The sequence below is a fragment of the Heterocephalus glaber genome, unplaced genomic scaffold, assembly GCF_053883595.1.
Source record: "Heterocephalus glaber isolate CG9 unplaced genomic scaffold, H.glaber_assembly_v1.0 deba00001509, whole genome shotgun sequence".
Classification (NCBI taxonomy): domain Eukaryota; kingdom Metazoa; phylum Chordata; class Mammalia; order Rodentia; family Bathyergidae; genus Heterocephalus; species Heterocephalus glaber.
This window is the reverse complement of record NW_028258325.1, coordinates 1,667,150-1,687,807: the sequence shown is the minus strand read 5'-3', so window position 1 is coordinate 1,687,807 and position 20,658 is coordinate 1,667,150. Positions and strand designations below refer to the sequence as shown.

Genomic DNA, 20,658 nt, shown 5'->3' with positions numbered 1-20,658 from the left:
TGATTTTCTCAGGATTCTGTCACAGCAAGAGGAAACTACCACACCTTCTAAACTCTTACTGCCTCTCACAAAGCTCCTCAAGGCATGGCCCGAGTGACACCTCATGTCTGTCCCTGCAGCCAAGGGTGAGAGTGCACTCTGAGTCTCATCATGCTGCACCTATGCTGTAGGGCTTCCTCCTGACTCCTGCTGCCACTGCCCTGCCCTTCCCGTAACTGATTCCTGCTCCTCATGTAAACTCCACTTCTGTGTAATCCAGGCCAGCTCTTCCCGCAAGTCACCCCGAGCAGAAGCCAGCACACCACTCCTCTGAGTTACAGAACATGGGTCATATCAAGCAGACCAGGGCCTGGAGGTCCGGTGGTGGCACAATGTGTGTCCTGCATGTGCACACTCAGGGAAGGGCCAGGCTGTGGGACCTTAACAGGTAATTATCAAAAGGACTGGCGGTAGTTGAGGATGAGTGGGTGGTATGGGAACTGTAGACGAAAGCCTCTCAAAACACAAGAGGAAAAGGAGGGCCAGGGATTTAGCTCAGTAGTTTCGTCGCCTGCTGTGCAAGTGCAAGGACCCAAGTTCGATCTCTGGTACCAAAAACAAACAAACAAACAAAAAACACAGGAAAAGGAGAAGCGAATAGGAGTTACTGTTGAACGGCTATAGGAATTGTGGTGATGATTATATGTAATTAATGCCACTGGGGTATATACTTAACATGGTTAAAATGGCAAGTTTTATGTTTTATATATATATATATTTCAACATAATTTATAAAATTTAAGCTGGGCATGGCAGCGTACTGCAAATACTTGGGAGGCTGAAGCAATAGGATCACAAGTTTGAGGACAGTCTGAACAACTCTGCCAGACCTTGTCTCGAAATAAAATTTTAAAAAGGTCTGGGGATGAGTTGGGCATGGTGGCGCACGCCTGTAATCCCAGCTCTCTGGGAGGCTGAGGTAGGAGGATCACAAGTTCGAGGCCAGTCTAGGCAATTTAGCAAAATCTTACGTTAAAAGAAAAAATTTAAAAAGGCCAGGGATGTAGCTCAGTATGAAAGGAAAAAAAAAAAGTGTGCTAAGAGCCAGTGAATTATAAATTTTAAGTGGATGAATTATACACTATGTAATTTACACCTCAATAAAGCTGTTTTAAAAATAAGAAAAGAGGGCCAGGGATTTAGCTCAGTGATTCCAGCGCCTGCCTTGAAGGTACAAGGTCCTAAGTTCGATCCCCGGTAAAAAAAAAAAAAAAAGAAAAAAAAAAAGAATAATAATTTTCTTAAAATGAATCTTCTAAGGGGTTGAGGATTCAGCTCAGTGGTAGAGCACTTAACCTGGCATGCACAAGGCCCTGGGTTCTAATGCTAGCTCTGAAAACAACAACAAACAAAATATGCCCTTTGGATAGGTAACTTACGTTAAGACACAGCAAGTCAAACACGAGACCAGACAGAATGGGAGTGCACAGGTGGGTATAAGAGCACAGCGAGCTCAGGGTCGACTCTGGGCAGAGTTGACCTCACAGTGGCCAAGCTGGGGAGGCTTCAGGGATGCTGGTTTCAAATGACTCCTTGAGCCATAAGTGTTTTGTGCAGTTCTCCACATCTGTATCTTACCACATAATTTAAAGAATGTTACATAGGCTCAGAGATAATGTTAATGTTAAAATACAACTGTGTATTTGAGACTTTAGGGGGATTGTTTACTATAATTTGTGGCAAGAAATTTTTTTTTTTGGTACCGGGGATCAAACTCGGGTCCTTGCACTTGCGCAGCAGGTTGTGAAACCACTGAGCTAAATCCCCGGCCCTCTGGCAAGAAATTTTATGTGTTATAAAATGTTTATTTGGATCCTGGAAACTCAAGCCTGAATTGTTCTTAATTGTGAAGATGCTGTTTTTTTGTTTTGTTTTGGGGTACTGGGGATCGAACTGGGGGATCAACCTTGAGCTTTTGAGGCAGGTGTGGCACCACTGAGCTAAATCCCTGGCCCAGAATTGTTCTTGGTTGTGACAAGCAAGTTTGCTGTGGAACAGGAGACTGTTGCTTCCAGGGTCACTCGCACTCCTCAGAGGACCTGCACCCCTCCTCAGCACCTGGTCCCTGTTCCTCATCTGTCCCTGGGCTGGAGAGTAATGTTGCAGCACGAACCCCAGAAGGACAGTCAAGCCTCTAAAGCATCGCTGATCTCTGGAGTCCAGCCATTACTGCCAATGAGAAACAAAATGTCCTGATGTGCAAAAGCATGGAGCTTCATCCTGCCTTCAGGTTTCTGCCACTCCCCAGGCTGGAGGGCAGGCCCATTAGGCCCCACAGGACGCCCAGCCTTAGGCAACATGAACCTCCCAACCAGGAGAAAGGCCAGCTCTCCATTTTAATTCATGATTTCTAAACCTCTTGGCCACACTCAGGAGTCTTCAGCTGCACACACCCCGGCCTACCAAGATGGGTTGCTATAATTTGGAATGCATGCAGGCTGAGACCAAATACCTGATCTGTGATACCAGCGCCGGCAAGTTGCTCTGGAGAAGGGGCTCCGAAAAGACCAGGTTTTCAAACAGGTGCTTATTATGCAGTTCCCATGTCACCTGGAACTTTTTCAAGTGCTCATTTTCCTAGATTAAAAAATAAAATATAGCGAATGGATAACAACAGAAAATCCCCAGGAGGATTCCCTCCTACCTCCATAGCCTTCTACACAGGCCTAGAACATTTTCCTTTGAGGGGTCACTGCTCCCTCACTGAATCTGACCTCGGACTCAGTGGCCTGGGTCTCCACTTCATGTGTCACTACACGTACCCCACACAGGCAGGGTGCAGGTGCACACAGATGAAGGGACAGAGAAAGAAATAATACATTTGATTGTTGCTTCTTACAATTAGGCTTTTAAAATGTAATGAAAGTCCTACATTTCAAATGGCTTTAATGTACACAAATCCTCTGCTAGCAACAGACAGTAATGTTCTGAGAAGTCCTCCATCTGACAGACGCAAACAATGTTTCTACTAGTGCAACACTGGCAAGGTAAGGCCTTTTATTTCCCTAACAAATGTACACAAGTTGTGAACGGCTTCCTACCCCAGGCAGACTTCAGGAGCACAGCAGCCACTGAGTCACTGGCATCAGCGGGCATTCCAGGTCCCTCTGCAGCAGACTCTCTGTGGGGGTCTGCAGCCACCATCTCTCTCCTCAGACTCATCTTCCTCCTGAGGTCTCACTGGTGTGAACGAGACACCTCACTGTCTCCAAACTGCTCTTCTATGCCCACTTCTCTGTTCCTTGGAGCTACATCGTACAGAGCTCCACCAATTCTCTTCTCGGCTTCTTACTGTTAATCTATCCATCAGGATTTTTTTTCTAAGTTACACATTTTTATTTCTAGGTTTGCGGGGGCTGGAGACTGAATCCAGGACTTTTACAATGAGAAACATTCACAGCCTGTTTCTTATTTTGAGTTTTTTCCCCTTGGTACCAAGGATCGAACTCAGGACCTCACGAATGCCAGAAACTGCCGGACTGGCACTACGCCCCTGAGCTACATCCCCGGGTCATTTCTTATTTTGAGACGGGGCTTCACTAAGTTGCTAAATCACCCAGGCTGGGCTGGAACTTAGGATCCTTCTGTCTCAGCTTCCTGAATAACTAGGATTATACACCTCACTAATTTTGCTTTTCTTAAATCTTGATTATCCTTCTTTAGAATTGTAATCCATAACTCACAATTTTAAATATCTTTTATTTCTGAAACATGGATTATTTTACATTCTTTGAAAATTTAAGTATCTTTGATACATGACTCTGTCCGTTGCTTCTGCTGGCTTTCATCTGCACCTTCTTGAACTTTGTTTGATGATTTTGTTTTTCTATGAGCTGCTCATTTTGAGGGATTTTACTTATGCAAATTATTCTACCGTAGGTCAGATTGAAAGCCAAGTGTTCAGGAGGTGACCTGCATATTGCTGGACTCTACCAGCAACTCTCGGCTGCTGTAGTGTAGCTAGGCCTGGCTGTTTTGGGCAAACATATGTGGTGATGGCCTATGGTTACAAATCTCTGGCAAGCGGTCCTTCCAGCTATACCCATTCTCAAGGGTGGATGCCCTTGCTGTTCCCCATTTCCATGCCTGAGTTTCTCTTTCACTTTTACACTGCAGTTGTAATCATTTATGGGCCTGGCATTATGAGCCAACCTCACCTTGGGCCAGACTGAGGTTGTATCTCCTGTTTCCCAGGACTGGAAGAATTCCTTGGATGGGGCCGGGGATTTAGCTCAGTGGTTCTGCCGCCTGCCTCGCAAGCGCAAGGACCCGAGTTCAATCCCCGGTACCAAAAAAAGAAAAAAAAGAAATCCTTGGAGCAAATGTTGACTTCTGAGCATATAAATTTCTCAGGATTACAGCTCTCAACTGGTATTTATTTATTCATTTACTTTGGGTTTTTGAGATGGGGGGGGGTCTCACTATGTAGCCCAGGCCGGCCTTGAACTCATGGTGATCCTCCTGCCCTAGCCTCCCAAGTGCTGGAACTGCAGGCATGCACCACTATATCTGGCTCCTCTATTTAAAAAATTTTTTTTTGGTACTAGTGATTGAACTTGGGACCTTGTGCTTTCGAGGCAAGTAGCAGAACCACTGAGCTAAATCCCCGGCCCCTCAATTGGTTTTTAACAGTAGGACTTCTTCCTTCTCTTTCAAGCCATTTCAGAAATAAATTTAATAGCTCAGGGTATGTTGTCTACTACTATAAAGTATTTTATCTGTAAAGGAAGTAAAGCACTAAGCAATAGTCACATTTTGTACTTAAAGGTACAACAATTTTATTCAAATCGTGAAAAAACATTTCTACTTTAAAAATTGCTAGGAATTTGCTAAAATAAACACAGTTCAAATCAATTCCTGCTAACTTCATAAACTACACGAGGAGGCCCTGGATGGTGATGGCACTTTCTGGAGTGGGCTCTCTCCACAATCTCTGAGCCACCTGGGCCATGGCTCTGTCAGGAACCAGGAAGGTAAGAGGTGCTCCACAGGGAGGCTCTGCGAGCAGGCAGACCCAATGGAGGAGAGGGGCCAAGCTGTGAACAGGGCAGGGGTAGAGGAGGGTGCTTTCAGGAGTGCCTGCCCCTCACCTGGCCAGTCTGCTCACTTAGGTATCTTCCCATACCTCCTGCAGGGGCCTCACAGGCCCAGCAGCCACTGATGCAGGGGTATAGGGTGCTAGGACCCCTGTGGGGCTGACTGCTAAGTGGTATGCAAGGCAATTTTTCTGGAGAAGTCTATCAACTTTAGAATCACATAAAGATAATTTCACTTAAAAATCTTGAGAACCAATGGTTACTCTGCTTCACAGTGTTATAGGCCAGGCACAGTGGCACACATGTAAGCCCAGCTGTACATGGAGGCTGAGGCAGAAGGATCACAAGTTTGTGGCCAGTCTGGGCAACTGTGTGAGGCTATCTCAAAATTGTAAAGGGGCTGGGAGCTAGGGGTGGTAGCACTGATGTAGGGATGGATACTGATGCAGGAGGATCATAAGTTCAAGCTCAGCCTGGGAAACACAGAACTTGGGCTAGGGATGTAGCTCGGTGGTAGAGCACTTGCCTAGCAAGAGTTTAATCCCCGGTACTGAAAAAAATAGTTTGATCACTAAGAAAGCATTTAAAACTAGAGTCCACAGAAGCATCACTTACCAAATTAAAGTGATGGTGGAAATGCCAGACTCCAGGTAAGTGGGTGGGTGGTAAGTGGATGGAAAAAGCTTCATGGCTTGTCCCTGAGGAGCCTAGCCTCCTTCCAACACAGTATTTCTACTCTGTGCCTCCTTCCACCCATTGTAATTTAGAAACTCACCTGTGTCCTCTGCTTAGACTGTGAGGTCCCTTGGGAAGCCTATTCCTGCCCCTGGCTGTATGGTGGTGAACACATACATGAACACAGAGGCCTCGGGGCTGCACAAAGGCTATACTCCAGGGCCCTCTTGACCCTTGAGTGAGTCCGCAGTAATGACCACACTAACCACCCAAGATGGCAAGTTGTCTCATCTCCCTATTAATGTACATTTGGTCCTCGCTGTGGCCTGGCCCCACTTCTCACGTCCTGGGGCCTCATGTCTCCCTTAACAGTACTACTAGGGCATGTCACCCGGATACATTCCATTCAACGCTTCTTGCTGGTGGCAAAGTCCTAAGAACTAGCCTTAGTCAGCCCTGCAGAGAGGGCCTTTAGCAGTGCACAGCAGCCACCACACTTCCTCCAGCCACACACTGCTGCTCATTAGTTCACCTTCTCCACAGCCAGACAGGAAAGAGGGTGCTTGCTGTCTCTTACCAGAGTGCCAAGGAAAGTGCTGATGGAGCGCGCTGCCTGGCAGAGGGCACCGTACTCTTCGAGCAGGAGGGAGATGAAGTGATGGGCCTGTGGTGGGCCCTGCAGGCTGGACGGTGCCTTGGCCTTCGCTGCTGACGACAGCTGTCGCAGCAGGCGGACCTTCATCTCTAGCACGTACTCCCGGGCCTGCTGCTCCAATCGCTGGTACAGCTGGTAGGGGTCCCGCTCACAGAGCCTGCAGAGAGACAGTCGCCACTCAGCTGTGGGCTCTCCACACAGGCCCCATGGCTGGACAATTCTGACATCAGTGACCATCTTTTCTGAAGCCTTTCCATAGATGTCCACTTGGCAACCACAGCAGTCATCTTCCTCATGTCAACCTGGGAAAGGCACCTCACCCCCTCGGCAGCAGAAAGGCTGCCATTTCCTGAGCACCTTCCTCCACTAGCCCCTGTTTACACACTGCACTCACTCGGCCAGCCCACATGGGGGAGCGGCTTCATGCCCACTGCCCACGCCCACCCAGGCTGGGGAAGGGGTCTGAGCCAACACAACCAGCAGGTAGCAGATGTCCTACCGACCTCAGAGATGGCCCCAGCTACAGACTCAACAGGACTATTAACTTGCAGTTCTGCAGGCTGCACTACCATGCCCAGGGAAGCCAATTCTTTCTAAAGGTTTATTACACATTAATGGGTGAAAACCACTGATGCTAGCCAGCAGAAAGTAAACCTGCTGCAGAGCTGGGGCCAGCAACACGTTCCTTCTAGGAACCTGGTATAGGACACAAATGGGCTTGTGTTATTTTTATGATCAGAGGAAACTTTAGACACAATTTACCCTATTTTTAAATTTTCCCAAGTAAAGAACAATAAAAATGTATAAAATACAAGTAGCTGAAGGGAAAAATACACATTTCCACCACTAGCCATGATGGCAATGAATGCTGTCATGAACTTCTTTCCAAACGCAAAGGCGATTCACTTTTTAAGACTAGTCCTAGAGCCTTCAGCCACTACTGTGGTCCAGGCTACCACTTCATTTCATTGCATACTTCAGAGATGCCTCTAGAGGGAAGCCCAGGACTACGGATGTAACAACCAGATGTCTACGGTGATGTGCTATCAGAGGAACCAGTGTGCTCTGCGCTTTGCGCCTGTTAGAAACAAGTTGTGAGATATATTACAAGACAACTGTTGGATTTTACAGAATAGATCCTTTCCCCTTTGGGGTATATCTGGTCAAAAGAACTTAAGTGGTCACCCATTCCATTTTAAAATTACCATGCTACCTGCATTATTAGAAACAAGAGTCAAGTAAAATCTTGCAATGGAATATGGGAAGTCTTACACAAAGTGTGGTTAGAAAGTAATATAAATTGGCAGGCATGGGCCAGGGATTTAGCTCAGTTGTTCTGCTGCCTGCCTCGCAAGCACAAGGACCCGAGTTTGATCCCCGGTACCAAAAAACCCCCCCAAAAACTGGCAGGCATGGTGGCACATGCCAATAATCCCAGCTACTCAGAAGAGACTGAGCCAGAAGGACCTATGGTTGGTACAGTTCAAACAGATATACTAACTGCTGTAACATGACCCACCTTATTTTAGTTACTAGTATAAGAAACTACCCCCTGAAACAAGGTATTTCATCTGCTTTAAAGGAAATGACATAGACAATGACACAGGAATAATCAAACTCACAAGAAGCTGGATATTTCCTTAGATCTCTTGGCAAGGTAAGGTTAGATGCATTTTGTTTCTTTGTCCATTTCAGTATTTTATGAATTTAAGGAAATAATCACGTGGTACTTTGGTAAGCAATTTCTTAGAATTCACACAAGAGGCAGGGATATGCTAAGACGCTGCTGCAGTCCGTCCACTTGCTTATTCAGGGAGCATGCAGCAAACACTGGGTGCTGACTGTGCAGGACGCTCCTCTAGACACCCGAGGCACGGCGTTAGCATTCTGCAGAGTCACGGGTTTGATGTGAAGGTGACGCAGCTTCCCTAGTGCTCCCTACAGGAGCACATCCCACCCAGAACTGCCCCCAGCACCAGTGGCTCCCAGTCCGCCCGACCCGAAGGCGACAGGAGCACCGCCTGAGACCTCTGCTTCCACCGTAACCCGCACAGCAAACAGGCCCTAACTCCCGCGCTCAAAACGCGAGACAGAAAGAAACCAAAATGAGAACCAACCCATGAGATGCTCATCCAGGTCGATTTGTTGCTTTTATTTATTTGGAACATTTTGAAAATCAGAAAATGATGGTACATCCAAACTCTAAGGAAGCAAAGAGGTGAAGCTCACCTCACTTCTGCAAGCTCGGGACACAGGGCACTGCTGACAAACAGATGCAGGACCGAGAGCCCCTCCTGTGTGAGGCTGCCCTGTGGGCTCTGGCTGCCTCACACCCACACACTGTAGGGCCCTGACCAGGTACCAGATCACAGCGCTCAGGAAAAGGCAGCATGCGGCCTTCCTCCCGGAGCTGACTGACTCCAGGGTGCCCAGGAAGGTGCTTAGCCTGCCCCAGCACGGCTGGGACTGAGGCAGGGAGCCAGGTGTTACCATCAGTCTTGGCATAAAGGCCTGACAGTTATCGCATGGCTCATGAGAATTGGGAGAGCCTGCAACTTTTATAATCGCAGGGCTCCCTCTGGCCAGCTGTCTGCCAAGTCCTGACCCCACCTAGGGCTGGGCCTGTCCAGCTGAGCTTTACTCAGGGCTGTAGCCAAAGCCCACCCATGAGCTGAGGCTCCAGGAATAGCAAGAAAGGGCAGGATTCTGACGGGGCCATGACACAGAGGGAAGCGTGTACCTATCCACGAGCTCCTTCACACCCTCCTTGTCGGGCACCAATGACTGGTCCTGGTCGTCTGCCAGGGGGGTTCCTGCCTGGCGGTATATGCAGCGGACCATGTAGCGCACTTCCGACCAGTAGTTCTGCAGCTGCTGAGGCTCCCGGTCTGTTTCTGCCGAAATTTCTCTGTGATACAACAAAGGCAAGTTATTCTTGGCCAGCGAGCTGACCTCCGCCCCTGCAGGGTCTGTGCCTTTGGCCTTTCTGGTGTCCACTAGCAGGGCAGAGCTCTTCTCCCCCCAGCTCCTCTGCAGCTCGTCACCAGCCTCCCCACACCCTCTCTGTCGCTGATGCTCCTGCTCCTCTCAGAGCCTCATCGCTATGACCCTTCCTTTCTGCCCCTTCCCAAAGACGACTGTCCTAGTGTTGGTTCCTAAGGACAGAAGTCTCCTCTTACTGGTAAGGTCTTCCTGGTGATGGCCAGGTCACTGTCTCCCTCTCAGGAGTGGCTTAAGACCCTGCTGCTTTTTGTGAAGAGCCCACTTTTGTGTTCCGGCCGAACACGTTCCTGGACACCCCCATGCTCACGTACCTGCGTTCACTGCAGGCCTCACAGGAGCAGGTGGCATCCGAGGGCACGGGGCTCAGCCCTGTGGAGGGCAGTGTCTGTGTGCCCAGGGCCAACCTCCCGGCACTGCCGCCATCTGGCTGGGTGCCCCCCAGTGGCGAGTGAAGAAGGAAATCGTGGCCCTGCTTTTAAAAACAGAATGAGATAGACTAAGTAAGTCCAAATGTTCATGGCATCAATTTTGCATTAACTGTTCAAAAATTGCCCTTTAGAAAAAAATTAAAACTTAGTGAAAATAAAGTAACTGGCATTACATAGGAAACTTTTTCTCTAAAGAATTTTATTTGATCCAGTGCCAAAGAAAGGAAATTTCATTTAGAACAAGTTTTTTTTGGGGGGGAGGTGGTATCAGGAGTTGGACTCAGGGACTTGGGCTTGCCAGGCAGATGCTGCGTCGCTGAGCTACATTCCAGGCCCCCTTTTCTTAAACCTTCTGATGGTTTAGAACATAATCACATGATGACATTCAATACATTTCTTTTGTTCTTTAACCAGCACATGTGACAACCATCCCAATAGCCACTGCTGGAAGGTAAAAGCAGGCACACCTGCAGGTGGCAGAGGGAAAACCTACAGCCACTCTGAGCCCAGAAAAGGACCATGCCTCTCTGTCCTGGGGACCCACAACCCATGTTGCCTGCTCTGACTGAGAAAGCTGGGTGAGAAAAACTCCTTGGACAAGGATGCATGGAAGAAGTGAGGTCAGCCAGCAATGCTGCTCATACTCCAGGATGGAAAGGGTTCCACTAAGCAGAGAACAGACACCACCCAGGCCACCCACCCTCTTCCTCCCAGTCGCCCACCCAGCCAGCCCCTGGTCCCCAAGTGCCAGGCCTGAGAAGGATGGGGCCACATGGGGCTGGGTGCTGGAGAACATCCCCCTCAAGAGGGCAGCCAGCTCCTACCCTACCCCTGACAGCTGATAGCCTGAGGAGGGGAAGCACAGCCATGGGACAGGCTTCCAGAAGCAACTTCCCCTGTGTCCATAGACTGCAGGACCTCTCCTCTCAAGCTTGAAGCCTGATCAGGCTGTGCACAGGTTACTTGCAGCACTGCCCCATGTGCTGCAGGAGGCAGAGCAGAAACCCAACCCAGGACCTCTCACTACCTGAGGGTCTGGGACAGACACTGACACCAAACTGGGGTGTGTGTGTGTGTGTGTGTGTGTGTGTGTGTGTGTGTGTGTGTGCGCTGAGATGCTCAGTGGACAGCACGTGGGAGGCCAGGAGCTGTGCCATGGTGGAAGAACTCAACCAGAATGGGTGCCACAGGGTGCGGAGCTGCCCGCTATGTACCAGGACAGCAGCACCCTGGATTGGTTCCCGGCTTCCATCTGCTGTTGTAACCTGCCCGGCTTCTGGGACTCACAGAAGGCCAGCATGGTGCGAGCACCATGGGCCCCAGTCAGCCTGACAGAACCACAGACAGGGCAGCAACTCCTCCTTTCCACCCTAGAGCACAGGAAGACATAAGGACACAGGACACAAACCGCCCTGCATCCCTGCATCCTGGCAATTTGAGACATCACGTCCTACACTGTGAGAAGGAGCTCTGAAGAGCCAAGACAGTCAAGGTTCTATGTGGACTGGAATTTAACACCTGAAAATGAGACAATTCCAACACCAAAAGTGACCAAAAGGCTGTGGAGTCAGTTCCTCCTGCCTATACCCACAGCCCGCCCCTCCTCCTCCCTCCACTGCTTTCAGCCCAGCATAGGCTACAGGCACCTCAACTCCTGGCAACCACTCGGCCTGTTACAGGCCATTATTCCCACACCACCCACTTGTGATCCACTCCCAAGCAGCCAACCAGAGTGAGCTCACAGGCTCCTATACATGAAATCTGATCTGACTTCCTCACACAATTTAGGACTAAACACTGCATTTCTTTTTTTTGGTACCAGGGATCGAACTCGGGTCCTTGCGCTTGCGAAGCAGGCGGTGAAAGCACTGAGCTAAATCCCCGGGCCTGAACACTGCATTTCTTATCGGAGCCACCAACGCTGACCAGGACAAAGCTTTGTGTTTATGTCCATGCCATGTGCTCCTTTTGCCCAGAGGGCTCACCCACTCATCTTGAGACAGCTTCTGACAGGGGGAACTCTACCAGTCCGGTCTCAAGCAAAAAGAGCCCCTACTCAGGGAGGCTGGTGGAGCCAGCTACCAATTTTCTATTCCTCTTGACTTCACACCCTCTTCCTACTCAATGATGAAGGAACGTTTCTCCTTTGCCGGCAGGAGGCAGAGGGCGCTAGAGGGACACTGAAGAACTGGGTCCCTCCGGCTCCAGCCACCAAGAACCTCGTCCTTTCAGTGAGGGTGGCTCGAACTCTCCAGCCAGTGGCCGCCACCCAGCCTGGCCTGCAGCACCCCAGAGAGCCCTTCTGCTGCCCTGTGGGTCCTGATCACACCCTCTGCACAGCTTACAGGCACCAAGACCTGCCATGACTGTGATTTTTAGTGTTCCCTTCACAGATCTGGGTAGCTGAAGCCAGCTATGTTAAAATGAGCCAGACTGGGGCATGGTGGCACATGTCTGTAATCCCAGCTCCTGGAGAGGCCAAGATAGGAGTATCCCAAATTTGTGGTCAGCCTGGGCAGATTAGTGAGATAAATAAAATAAAACTAAATTTTAAAAAGGGGCTGGAGATGTAGCTCAGTAGTAGAATGCTTGCCTGGAATGTGAGTGTGAGGCCCTAGGTTCGATCCCTAGGACATTAAAAAAAAAAAAGGTGCCAGTTTAATTTCAGGTGTGATGTCTATCTGTTGATCAAACTCAGCTGGCAAAGCAACCAATTAATCCAGTTAAACTCTTCCAGCACAAAGTGCTATCTGAAATCCTGCTTATTCTTGCTTTCTGGTTTTAAAATCTGTCTTCAACACTGCAACACAAGTCCCATGCAGGCAGGAAGCCTGCTCACCACTGTACAGCACGGTGCCTACAATGATGGTTCACACACCCAGCACTCAGAAAATCGGCTAACGGGCCAGGGATTTAGCTCAGTGGTTCTACCACCTGCCTCACAAGTGCAAGGACCTGAGTTCGATCCCCGATACCAAAAAAAAAAAAAAAAGAAAAAAGAAAATCAGCTAACAACTGAAAGACATCTCCCAATGACAAGAAATGGAGGCACGTCTTAGAATCTTAGTGGCACTTTACAGCACTCATCTCATACAGAACAAATTGCAGCCATCTTTTATCCAAATCCAATACAATTTAAAAGAATACAACAAAATCTAGCACTCAACATAAAATTCAAAATGTACAGCATCCAATAACAAAACCCAAAATGTAAATTATGACCTGAAACATGGGAGAAAAGTCAATCAACAGAAACAGAACCCAAAGTACAGAGATGACAAAACCAACAGTCAAAAAAGAGTCTGAAACTGGCAATTAAAAATGCTCTCCATATGTTCAAGAAAACGGAAAAAAACGTAAGCATGATAAGAGAAACTGCAGATGTAAAAAAGAAAAGAAAGAAAATGGAACTTCCAGAAATGGAAAACAATGTATTATTTCAAAAATTAAAGAGCAAATGAGAGCAAAATACCAGTAAGCCTGGAGACAGGAAATAAAAATAACCCAAATGAAGCACAGAGAGAAATTAAATAAATGAAATTTTTCCACATATGATGGACCCAAGAAGCCCAGTGAGTGTCAAGCACAGTGAACTCGCAGCAGAGCACACCATGGCACTCACGGTCGACTGGTGGAAGCCAGTGACGAAGTGCAGTGTCAGAAGCAGGCAGAAGAGACGTCTTTACCACAGGAGCAAAGACAAGGGCAGCAACATGTTTCCGACCAGGAACCAGGGAGGTCACAAAGAACTGGCCAACAACCTTGAATCCTGAACAGAAATTCTTTCTAAAACGAAGGCCACACGACAGTGTGCAGACAAGCTGAGACAGCTCTGAGTCAGACAGAAAACACCAAGTGCAAGGGCGGCTCTACAAAAAGGAAAGAAGAGCACCACACACGACGAAGACCTGGGTCAAAGGCTGCACACTCACAAAGCCTTTTAAAAAGACAATTGGCTGCACAGCAGAGACGCAGCCAATCGAGTGAAGAGAGGGCCTACAAGATGGGAAGAAATCTTTGCCACCCTACTTTTCTGACAGAGGATTAATATCTACAATATATAAAGAACTCAAAAACCTTAACACCAAAAATCAAAAAAGCCCAATCAATGAATGGGCAAATGCACTGAAGTACAAATGTCCAATAAGTATATGAAAACATGTTCAACATGCTCAGCAATTAGGGAAATATAAATCAAAATTAGTACACTGAGACCCTGGTCAGAATGGCTATCGACAAAGATACAAAAAAACCCCAATAAATGCCGATGAAGATTTAGTGGTGGTGTGGGGTGCTACACAGTTTATGGGATTGTATAAATTAGTACAAGGACTACTATGGAAATCAGTAAGGAGGTTCCTCGAACCATGCAGAGCTACCACCTGACCCAGCTAGACCACCTGCAGCAGTTAATGTCAGCACACTGTCAGGGCTCCCATATCCGTGTTTTGTGTGGCCCAATAAAGAACAGCCATAGTGTGCAGCCAGCCTCGCTGCCCATCAGATGGATGGATGAAGAAAATGTGCTGCACACAGACGATGGAGTGTTAGCCAGCCAGAAAAAGAACGAAATTTCCATCATTCGCAAGAAAATGGATGGATCCAGAGAGCTGCATCATGTTGAGCAAAATAAGTCAGACTCAGAAAGACAGACAGCAAACGGTCTCCCTAGTGAGTGGACTCTGAGAAAGCTGACGAGAAAGCAGAAGGAGACCAGTGAGTTCAAGGCCAGCCTGAACTACATAGTGAGACCCTGTCTCAGAAAACCACCCCCTCAAATATAAAACAAGCAATTTACAGACTAATATTCTTTATGGGCATAGACACAATAATCCTTAAACATCAGAAAATCCAATCCAACAATTTATAAAAAAGGATAATGTATCAAGATCAACTATGGGTCTGTTCAACATTTCAAAAATCGCCATAATTTATTGTGTTAACTAAAAAAAGAACAACTCTGTGAACATCTCAAGATATGTACAAAGAGAATCTGACAAAATTCAATATGTATTCAATATGATAACTCAGCAAACTAAAATAAAGTTAACTTCAATCTGACCCACAAAGCCCTACAGCTAGCTCCCACAGCACGCAGTGGTCAGAGTAAAAGCTAACCCCAGGGTCGGCAATGATATGGACATCATCCATTCCAGTCCTAGTCAGTCTCATACCAGTGGCCCCGGAAAATGGGATGAGACAGGACAAATGCATCTCTGAAGGGAAGAAACACATTACCTGTAGACAGCATGATCATCTATGTACACAAGAAAATCCTAATGAATCTATCAAAAAACTACTATAATTAATAAATGAGTTTTCAGGGCCAAGGATTTAGCCCAGTGGTACCTGCGCCTGCCTGGCAAGCAGAAGGTCCTGAGTTCGATCCCTGGTACCAAAATGAATGAATGAGTTTTCAAAGCATACAGAGTCAATTTAAAATACTGCACATCCTTATCTAGCAATAAACAACTGGATAAAAAAACTTTTTAGAGGCATATTTAAAGTAGCAAGAAAAATATTAAATACTTTGAAAAAAATTTAATACTATAATGTTATGGGTAAGGCCTGGAAATTAAGGACTATAAAATGCTGAGAATAAACGTAGATGATTTTAATAAATGAAGAGTTATACTTTACTATGTTCATGGGCTAAAAGACTCAATAATGTTAAGAGTCAATTCTCCCCTAAATTAACCTATAGATTTAACACAGTGCCAATTCATATCCCATCAGGGTTTTCTGTAAAAACTGACAGGCTGTTTCTAAATTTGACATGAAAAGCAAAAAGGGCCTAGACCATCTAAAGCACTTTTGAAAAAGAACAAAGTCGGAGAACATCTACTGCAGAATTCCATGGCTCTCTGTAAAAAAATTCAGGAATCAGGAAGTATGGTGCACACAGGGTGGACCTCCCAGGCGTCCACACACAGGCCACTGCCTGTTTACACAGCTGCCGCGGTAATCCAACAAGATAAAACCGTCTTTTCAACAAGCAGTTCTGAACAACTGGATGTCCACATGACCCCTACCCCTCACTTTACAACAGATACAAAGCTTCACTCAAATAGATCACAGACCTAAAAGTATAAGCTAAAACTGTTGTAAACAAAGGGCAAAAAGCCTATCACTGTAAGATAAACAGCTTTTAAAATAGAGCAAAAGAAAAAAAAAAGCACAAATCACTTAAAAATTGATAAAGTTGGAATGATCAAACCTTGAAACTTTTGCTCTTCAAAACAGTGTTGGGCCAGGGATATAGCTCAGTGGTGCCACTCACTGCCTGCCTCACAAGCACAAGGTCCTGAATTCGATCCTTGGTACCAGAAAAAAAACCCCAAAAAACCCAAAGTGTTGGGCCAGGGATTTAGCTCAGTGGTTCCGCTGCCTGCCTCCCAAGCGCAAGGTCCAGAGTTCAATCCTGGGTACCCCACCACCACCAAAAAAAGTGGGAGCATTTGTACTGCCTGTAATTGGAGCACTGGGGAGGCTGAGGCAAGATCGTGAGACTGAGGCCAGCATGGGCTACAGAGAGAAACCCTGTCTCAAAAAATCAAAAGACAGTGTTCCAGGCTGGGAAGTGCAGCTCAATGCTCATGTGTGGTCTGCTGGGTGCCATCCCCAGCACTATACACGCACAGGAAAAACAGTGTTACAGAGTGAAGAGGGCAAGCCAGACACTGGAAGAAAATAGTTCTGAAACGTATTTGATAAATGGTTTGCAGGACACGTAAAATATCTCTCACAATAATAAGAATGAATCTCATTAAAAACAGGCAGAAGATTTAAACAGCCACTTTACTAAACAGATACTAACGGAAAGAAAACATAAAGATGGTCAACAGCAGTCATTTAAAAAGGCTAATTAGAACCACAGTGAGATAACTATAAACCACAAGAACAGCTGTAATTAAGCACTTGGCATTAACTGGAACTCTCATACATGGTTGCAAATATCAGCCCTTTGGAAAGCAGGATGGCAGTTGGTTATCAAGTCAGTCATCCCACTTGACTTCAGTATGTAACTGAGTATGGTGGGGCACGCCTGTAACCCCAGCACATGGGAGGCTGAGGCAGGAGGATCATGAGTTGGAGGCCAGCTGGGAAGGACAACCACTGGCGAACCTGGCTCCAAAGAGTACAATGTAGGTGTTGATCTTTCATCTTTTTTCCTTCTTGCCCCCCGCCCGTGCCGGAGATGGAACCCAGGGCCTTGAGCATGCCGGGAAAGCACTTTACAACTCAACCGCTGAGCTACATCTCTAACTCCAGGAGTTACATTTTAGTTTTTTGGGGGTTTTTTGGGTTTTTTTTGGTACCAGGGATCGAACTCCAGTCCTTGTGCTTGCACAGCAGGCGGCAAAACCACTGAGCTAAATCCCCCGCCCAGGAGTTACATTTTAATGACAGATGAATACAGACACAATTGCTAATGTTCACAGTCAGATCAGACACTTTAAACAGTCAACCTGAAAACAGAAATACCGAAAATTGATTTTCCAGTAGTCTTCCTGGGGTAGGACACTTGAGTGCTATACACAGCCCTTGAAAGAAAAAAATAATTATTTTTCTTTTTTTGAGACAGGGCCTCACTATGTAGTTCAGGCTGGCCTTGAGCTCACAGACCCTTGAAAACATACCCACAGCCCTCCAACGTTGCTGGTGGATCTAAATCCATGGTAGGCTTGTCCCTTCATCCAACCACCACATCTAGGAGCTACCTGGAGGTAGGCCTGCAGAGATGCCTGAGCTGGGCAAGGAGGAACCCAGGCAAAGGCTGCGGCTCTAGCGCAGGGACAGCAGGGCAGGACTGGTGGCCACGAGGGCTGCTGGGTGACCTGGAGATCTGTCCTTGCCCTGAACCTGTGCAAGCAGCCTGACCCTGACCACCCCTCCCATGCTCCCCCCACCTAGAAGCTGGGGAGAGGGAGAAAGAGGAAAAGAGGTCACTGTCTTCTGCAGGGAGCAAATCAGGGCCAGCAGTCTGGAAGCCCTGGGTATGCCTGTTCTCTGGGAAATCATTCCCACTCTCCTATTCCTCCCAGTTTTGCCGAATCTACTTGCTGTCAAAAGCAATCTTATAAAAGGTAAGTTGTTTTTGTTTTTTTTGGTACTGGGGATCAAACTCGAGACCTTGTGCTTGCGAGGCAGGTGACAGAACCACTGAGATAAATCCCCAGCCCATAAAAGATAAGTTTGTAAGAGGAGTTCTGACATGTTCTCGACTTCTCCAGTCCCTACTGCCAATCCTATCCACATGTGAAGCCCTGTCTCCAGACCTGGTCTCAATTTTTCTAGAGAGTATGGCCACAAGTCTCCTATGCAAGTGAGACCCCAGGGCACCACCAGGTTTCTCCTTACTCCCTCCCACCCCAAAGTCAGACTCTGTCCACCCAGTGTGCCAAGTGAGGGCAAGAACACTGAGAACAAGAGTACAACACCGCTGGTGAGAATCACTGGGAAGATCAGTTTATCTCACACATTTAAACATCTTAAGTACTGTATAACACAGAAATGCTTCTCTGAAGTGAAACCCCTTAACAAAACTCTGCCACATAACTGCCAGTGGACAGAAATATAAATGTCCATCACACCACTGTTTATGACTGTAAAAAAGGGAAAACAACTTTGTGTCCTTCAGCAAAGTTACTGATAGATTATAACACAGTTATATACAAAAGGATAGATGAGTTGTTATAGGAATTTTATTAGTGAAAATGAATAAACCATAGCTACTCAGGGCCAGGGATTTAGCTCAGTGGTTCTGCCGCCTGCCTCGCAAGCACAAGGTCCCAAGTTTGATCCCCGGTACCAAAAAAACCCCAAAAAACAAATAACAAAAAACCAAAAAAAAATCCCCACAGCTACTCAAAAAGAGCAAGGCACAGAGGACATCAGCATGCACTATTTTAGAAATAAACAAATTTAGATTATCAGAGATACCTATATAGGTAATGAAATGTTTAAGAAATTTTTAAAAATAAAGGAATGATAGTGGATGTAAAATTTGAGGACAGTGCTATTCAGAAGGGGAGGCAGAGGACGGGGAAAAGGGAGAATTAACTCAAAGCACCCACAGACAGGAATGGCCGGATTCCTCCACTAGGTTGATGCTGCTGCCCTTTCATCTTGCGCTGCCTCGTGGTGTGCATCCCACACTCACACTCAGGTGCACATACCCACATGGATGCAGATTACACCCCAAGTGCCAACAGTCAGCAGAGGTGGTGGGACTTCAGCCTCCCTCCCCGTGAGCCCCGTGCGCCCCCCCGCTCTCCAGGATCTGCCTGACCTGCTCTGCATTCTCACCACTGGCGTAGTCTCCACACCCGTCCACCAACACCAACCCAGCCAAGGCTCACCGCTACCTCTCTGTCACCACATTCATCACATCACGTCTTTTCCTGAGGCCTTTTTTTGTTTGGGGGGCGGGATAATGGGGCTGAACTTGTGGTCTTTGCACCGAGCTACATCTGTAGCCCATCTTTTATTTTTTTATTTTGAGACAGGGTCTTGCTAAGTTGTCTGGGCTGAGCTGGACCTTGGAATCCTCCTGCTTCTGCCTCCCACACTGCTGGGATGATACACTTGCCCACCACACCTGGCTTGATTACTTATTTTAAGGTCTGTTGGGAGGCCACTTGGGAGAGGCCTTCATGGCTTCACATGTTCCTCCATGTCCTGTGGGGTCAGCCAAGGCTGCAAGGTTGGGTCATGCTCTCAGGTGGCGAACTGATCACTGGGAGAACAAAGAACACGCTTGCTCCCTGCTTGCAGTCAGGGTCCAGAGTTCCCAGGTTGTAGGACAAACTCACTGTGTGGGGAGCCCAAGTCACTGCCATAGGATGGGGAGTCAGCATCAGCGTAGGATGCTGGAGCTGCTCCTGTGTCACGAGGGCTCAAGTCCTCAGTCTGACCCAGGGATCTCCAGTTTACTGCCCCTGTGAAACAGTAACAAAGTAGCCACTGCCACACCAGCAGCAGAAAGTCAAATCCCAAGGGCACCAGGCGCCGCCCTGAAGGCCTGCCTGCCAGCTGCCTGCTTTCTCCTACTTCCAGGCATCAAGCACTCTTCTTCCTACATTTCTGACATCTACTCTCAGTCACCCTCATCTCTGGTTTTGCACTGTTTTCTTTCTGAGATGGTGTTAAAATCCTGGGCTCACAATGGGAAAAATCTCCCACACTCTCACTGAAAGCAACATGGTCAAGCAAGGCCAAGACCCACCCTGATGGCTGACCCTGACAGAGGAGCTGAGAGGCTCTATGCATGGTTCCACAGTAACGCCTGAGGAGATTTAACTGACCTTGACAGACAGCAAGAGGTTCGTACTGATTGACACAGGTCTCACTTTAACTTGGTCTTAAACACCCAGCAAAAAAGAATAACCAAGAGGTATAACTAATGCCATAGTAATAAAGCTAGATATAAAAAGGGGCTCCAATCACTGACCCCTTCTGGCAGTTTCCAGCTACACCAGTAGCTGACCACAGTTATGGATCATTAGGAAAAAACTACGGTAAAATCTATAAGAGCTCTGCTAGAGTTTTAAATTTCTTAGGGAGATTTGTTCTTCAAATTGTCTCTTATCTTCTTACAGCTAAAACTAGAGAGATTAATGACAAAGTATCAGACTTATACATAACTTCTATCAATGAAAGAATCTGAGTCAGCAGGTTACAATCACTATTCCAGTATCTAAATGTAACTTTCTCTCCAACCTGCCCGTCCATTCTAGTGTGCTCATGCTTTGATTATACATGCTCTTATTTCTTGAAAGTTTTGCTCATTCTTGCCTAGAGGCTGCCAACTCCAAGCAGT

At 47.2% G+C, this 20,658-nt stretch overlaps 1 protein-coding gene across 6 annotated transcripts in view; it reads right to left on the bottom strand.

The window, feature by feature from the left end:
- The window catches only part of Fam193a (family with sequence similarity 193 member A), a 138,211-nt gene that overhangs the window by 51,011 nt on the left and 66,542 nt on the right, over positions 1-20,658 (bottom strand). For 4 of the 6 annotated variants that reach the window (XM_021260392.2, XM_021260391.2, XM_013073070.3 and 1 more), the window contains 4 exons: positions 9,720-9,880; positions 9,146-9,313; positions 6,328-6,562; positions 2,492-2,616 (listed from right to left, as the gene is read on the bottom strand). In XM_021260392.2, the coding sequence (XP_021116051.2) occupies positions 2,492-2,616; positions 6,328-6,562; positions 9,146-9,313; positions 9,720-9,880 (689 nt within the window). The remainder of the gene's footprint in view (positions 1-2,491; positions 2,617-6,327; positions 6,563-9,145; positions 9,314-9,719; positions 9,881-20,658) is intronic. The other 2 variants (XM_013073071.3, XM_087187225.1) reach the window with 1 other exon arrangement.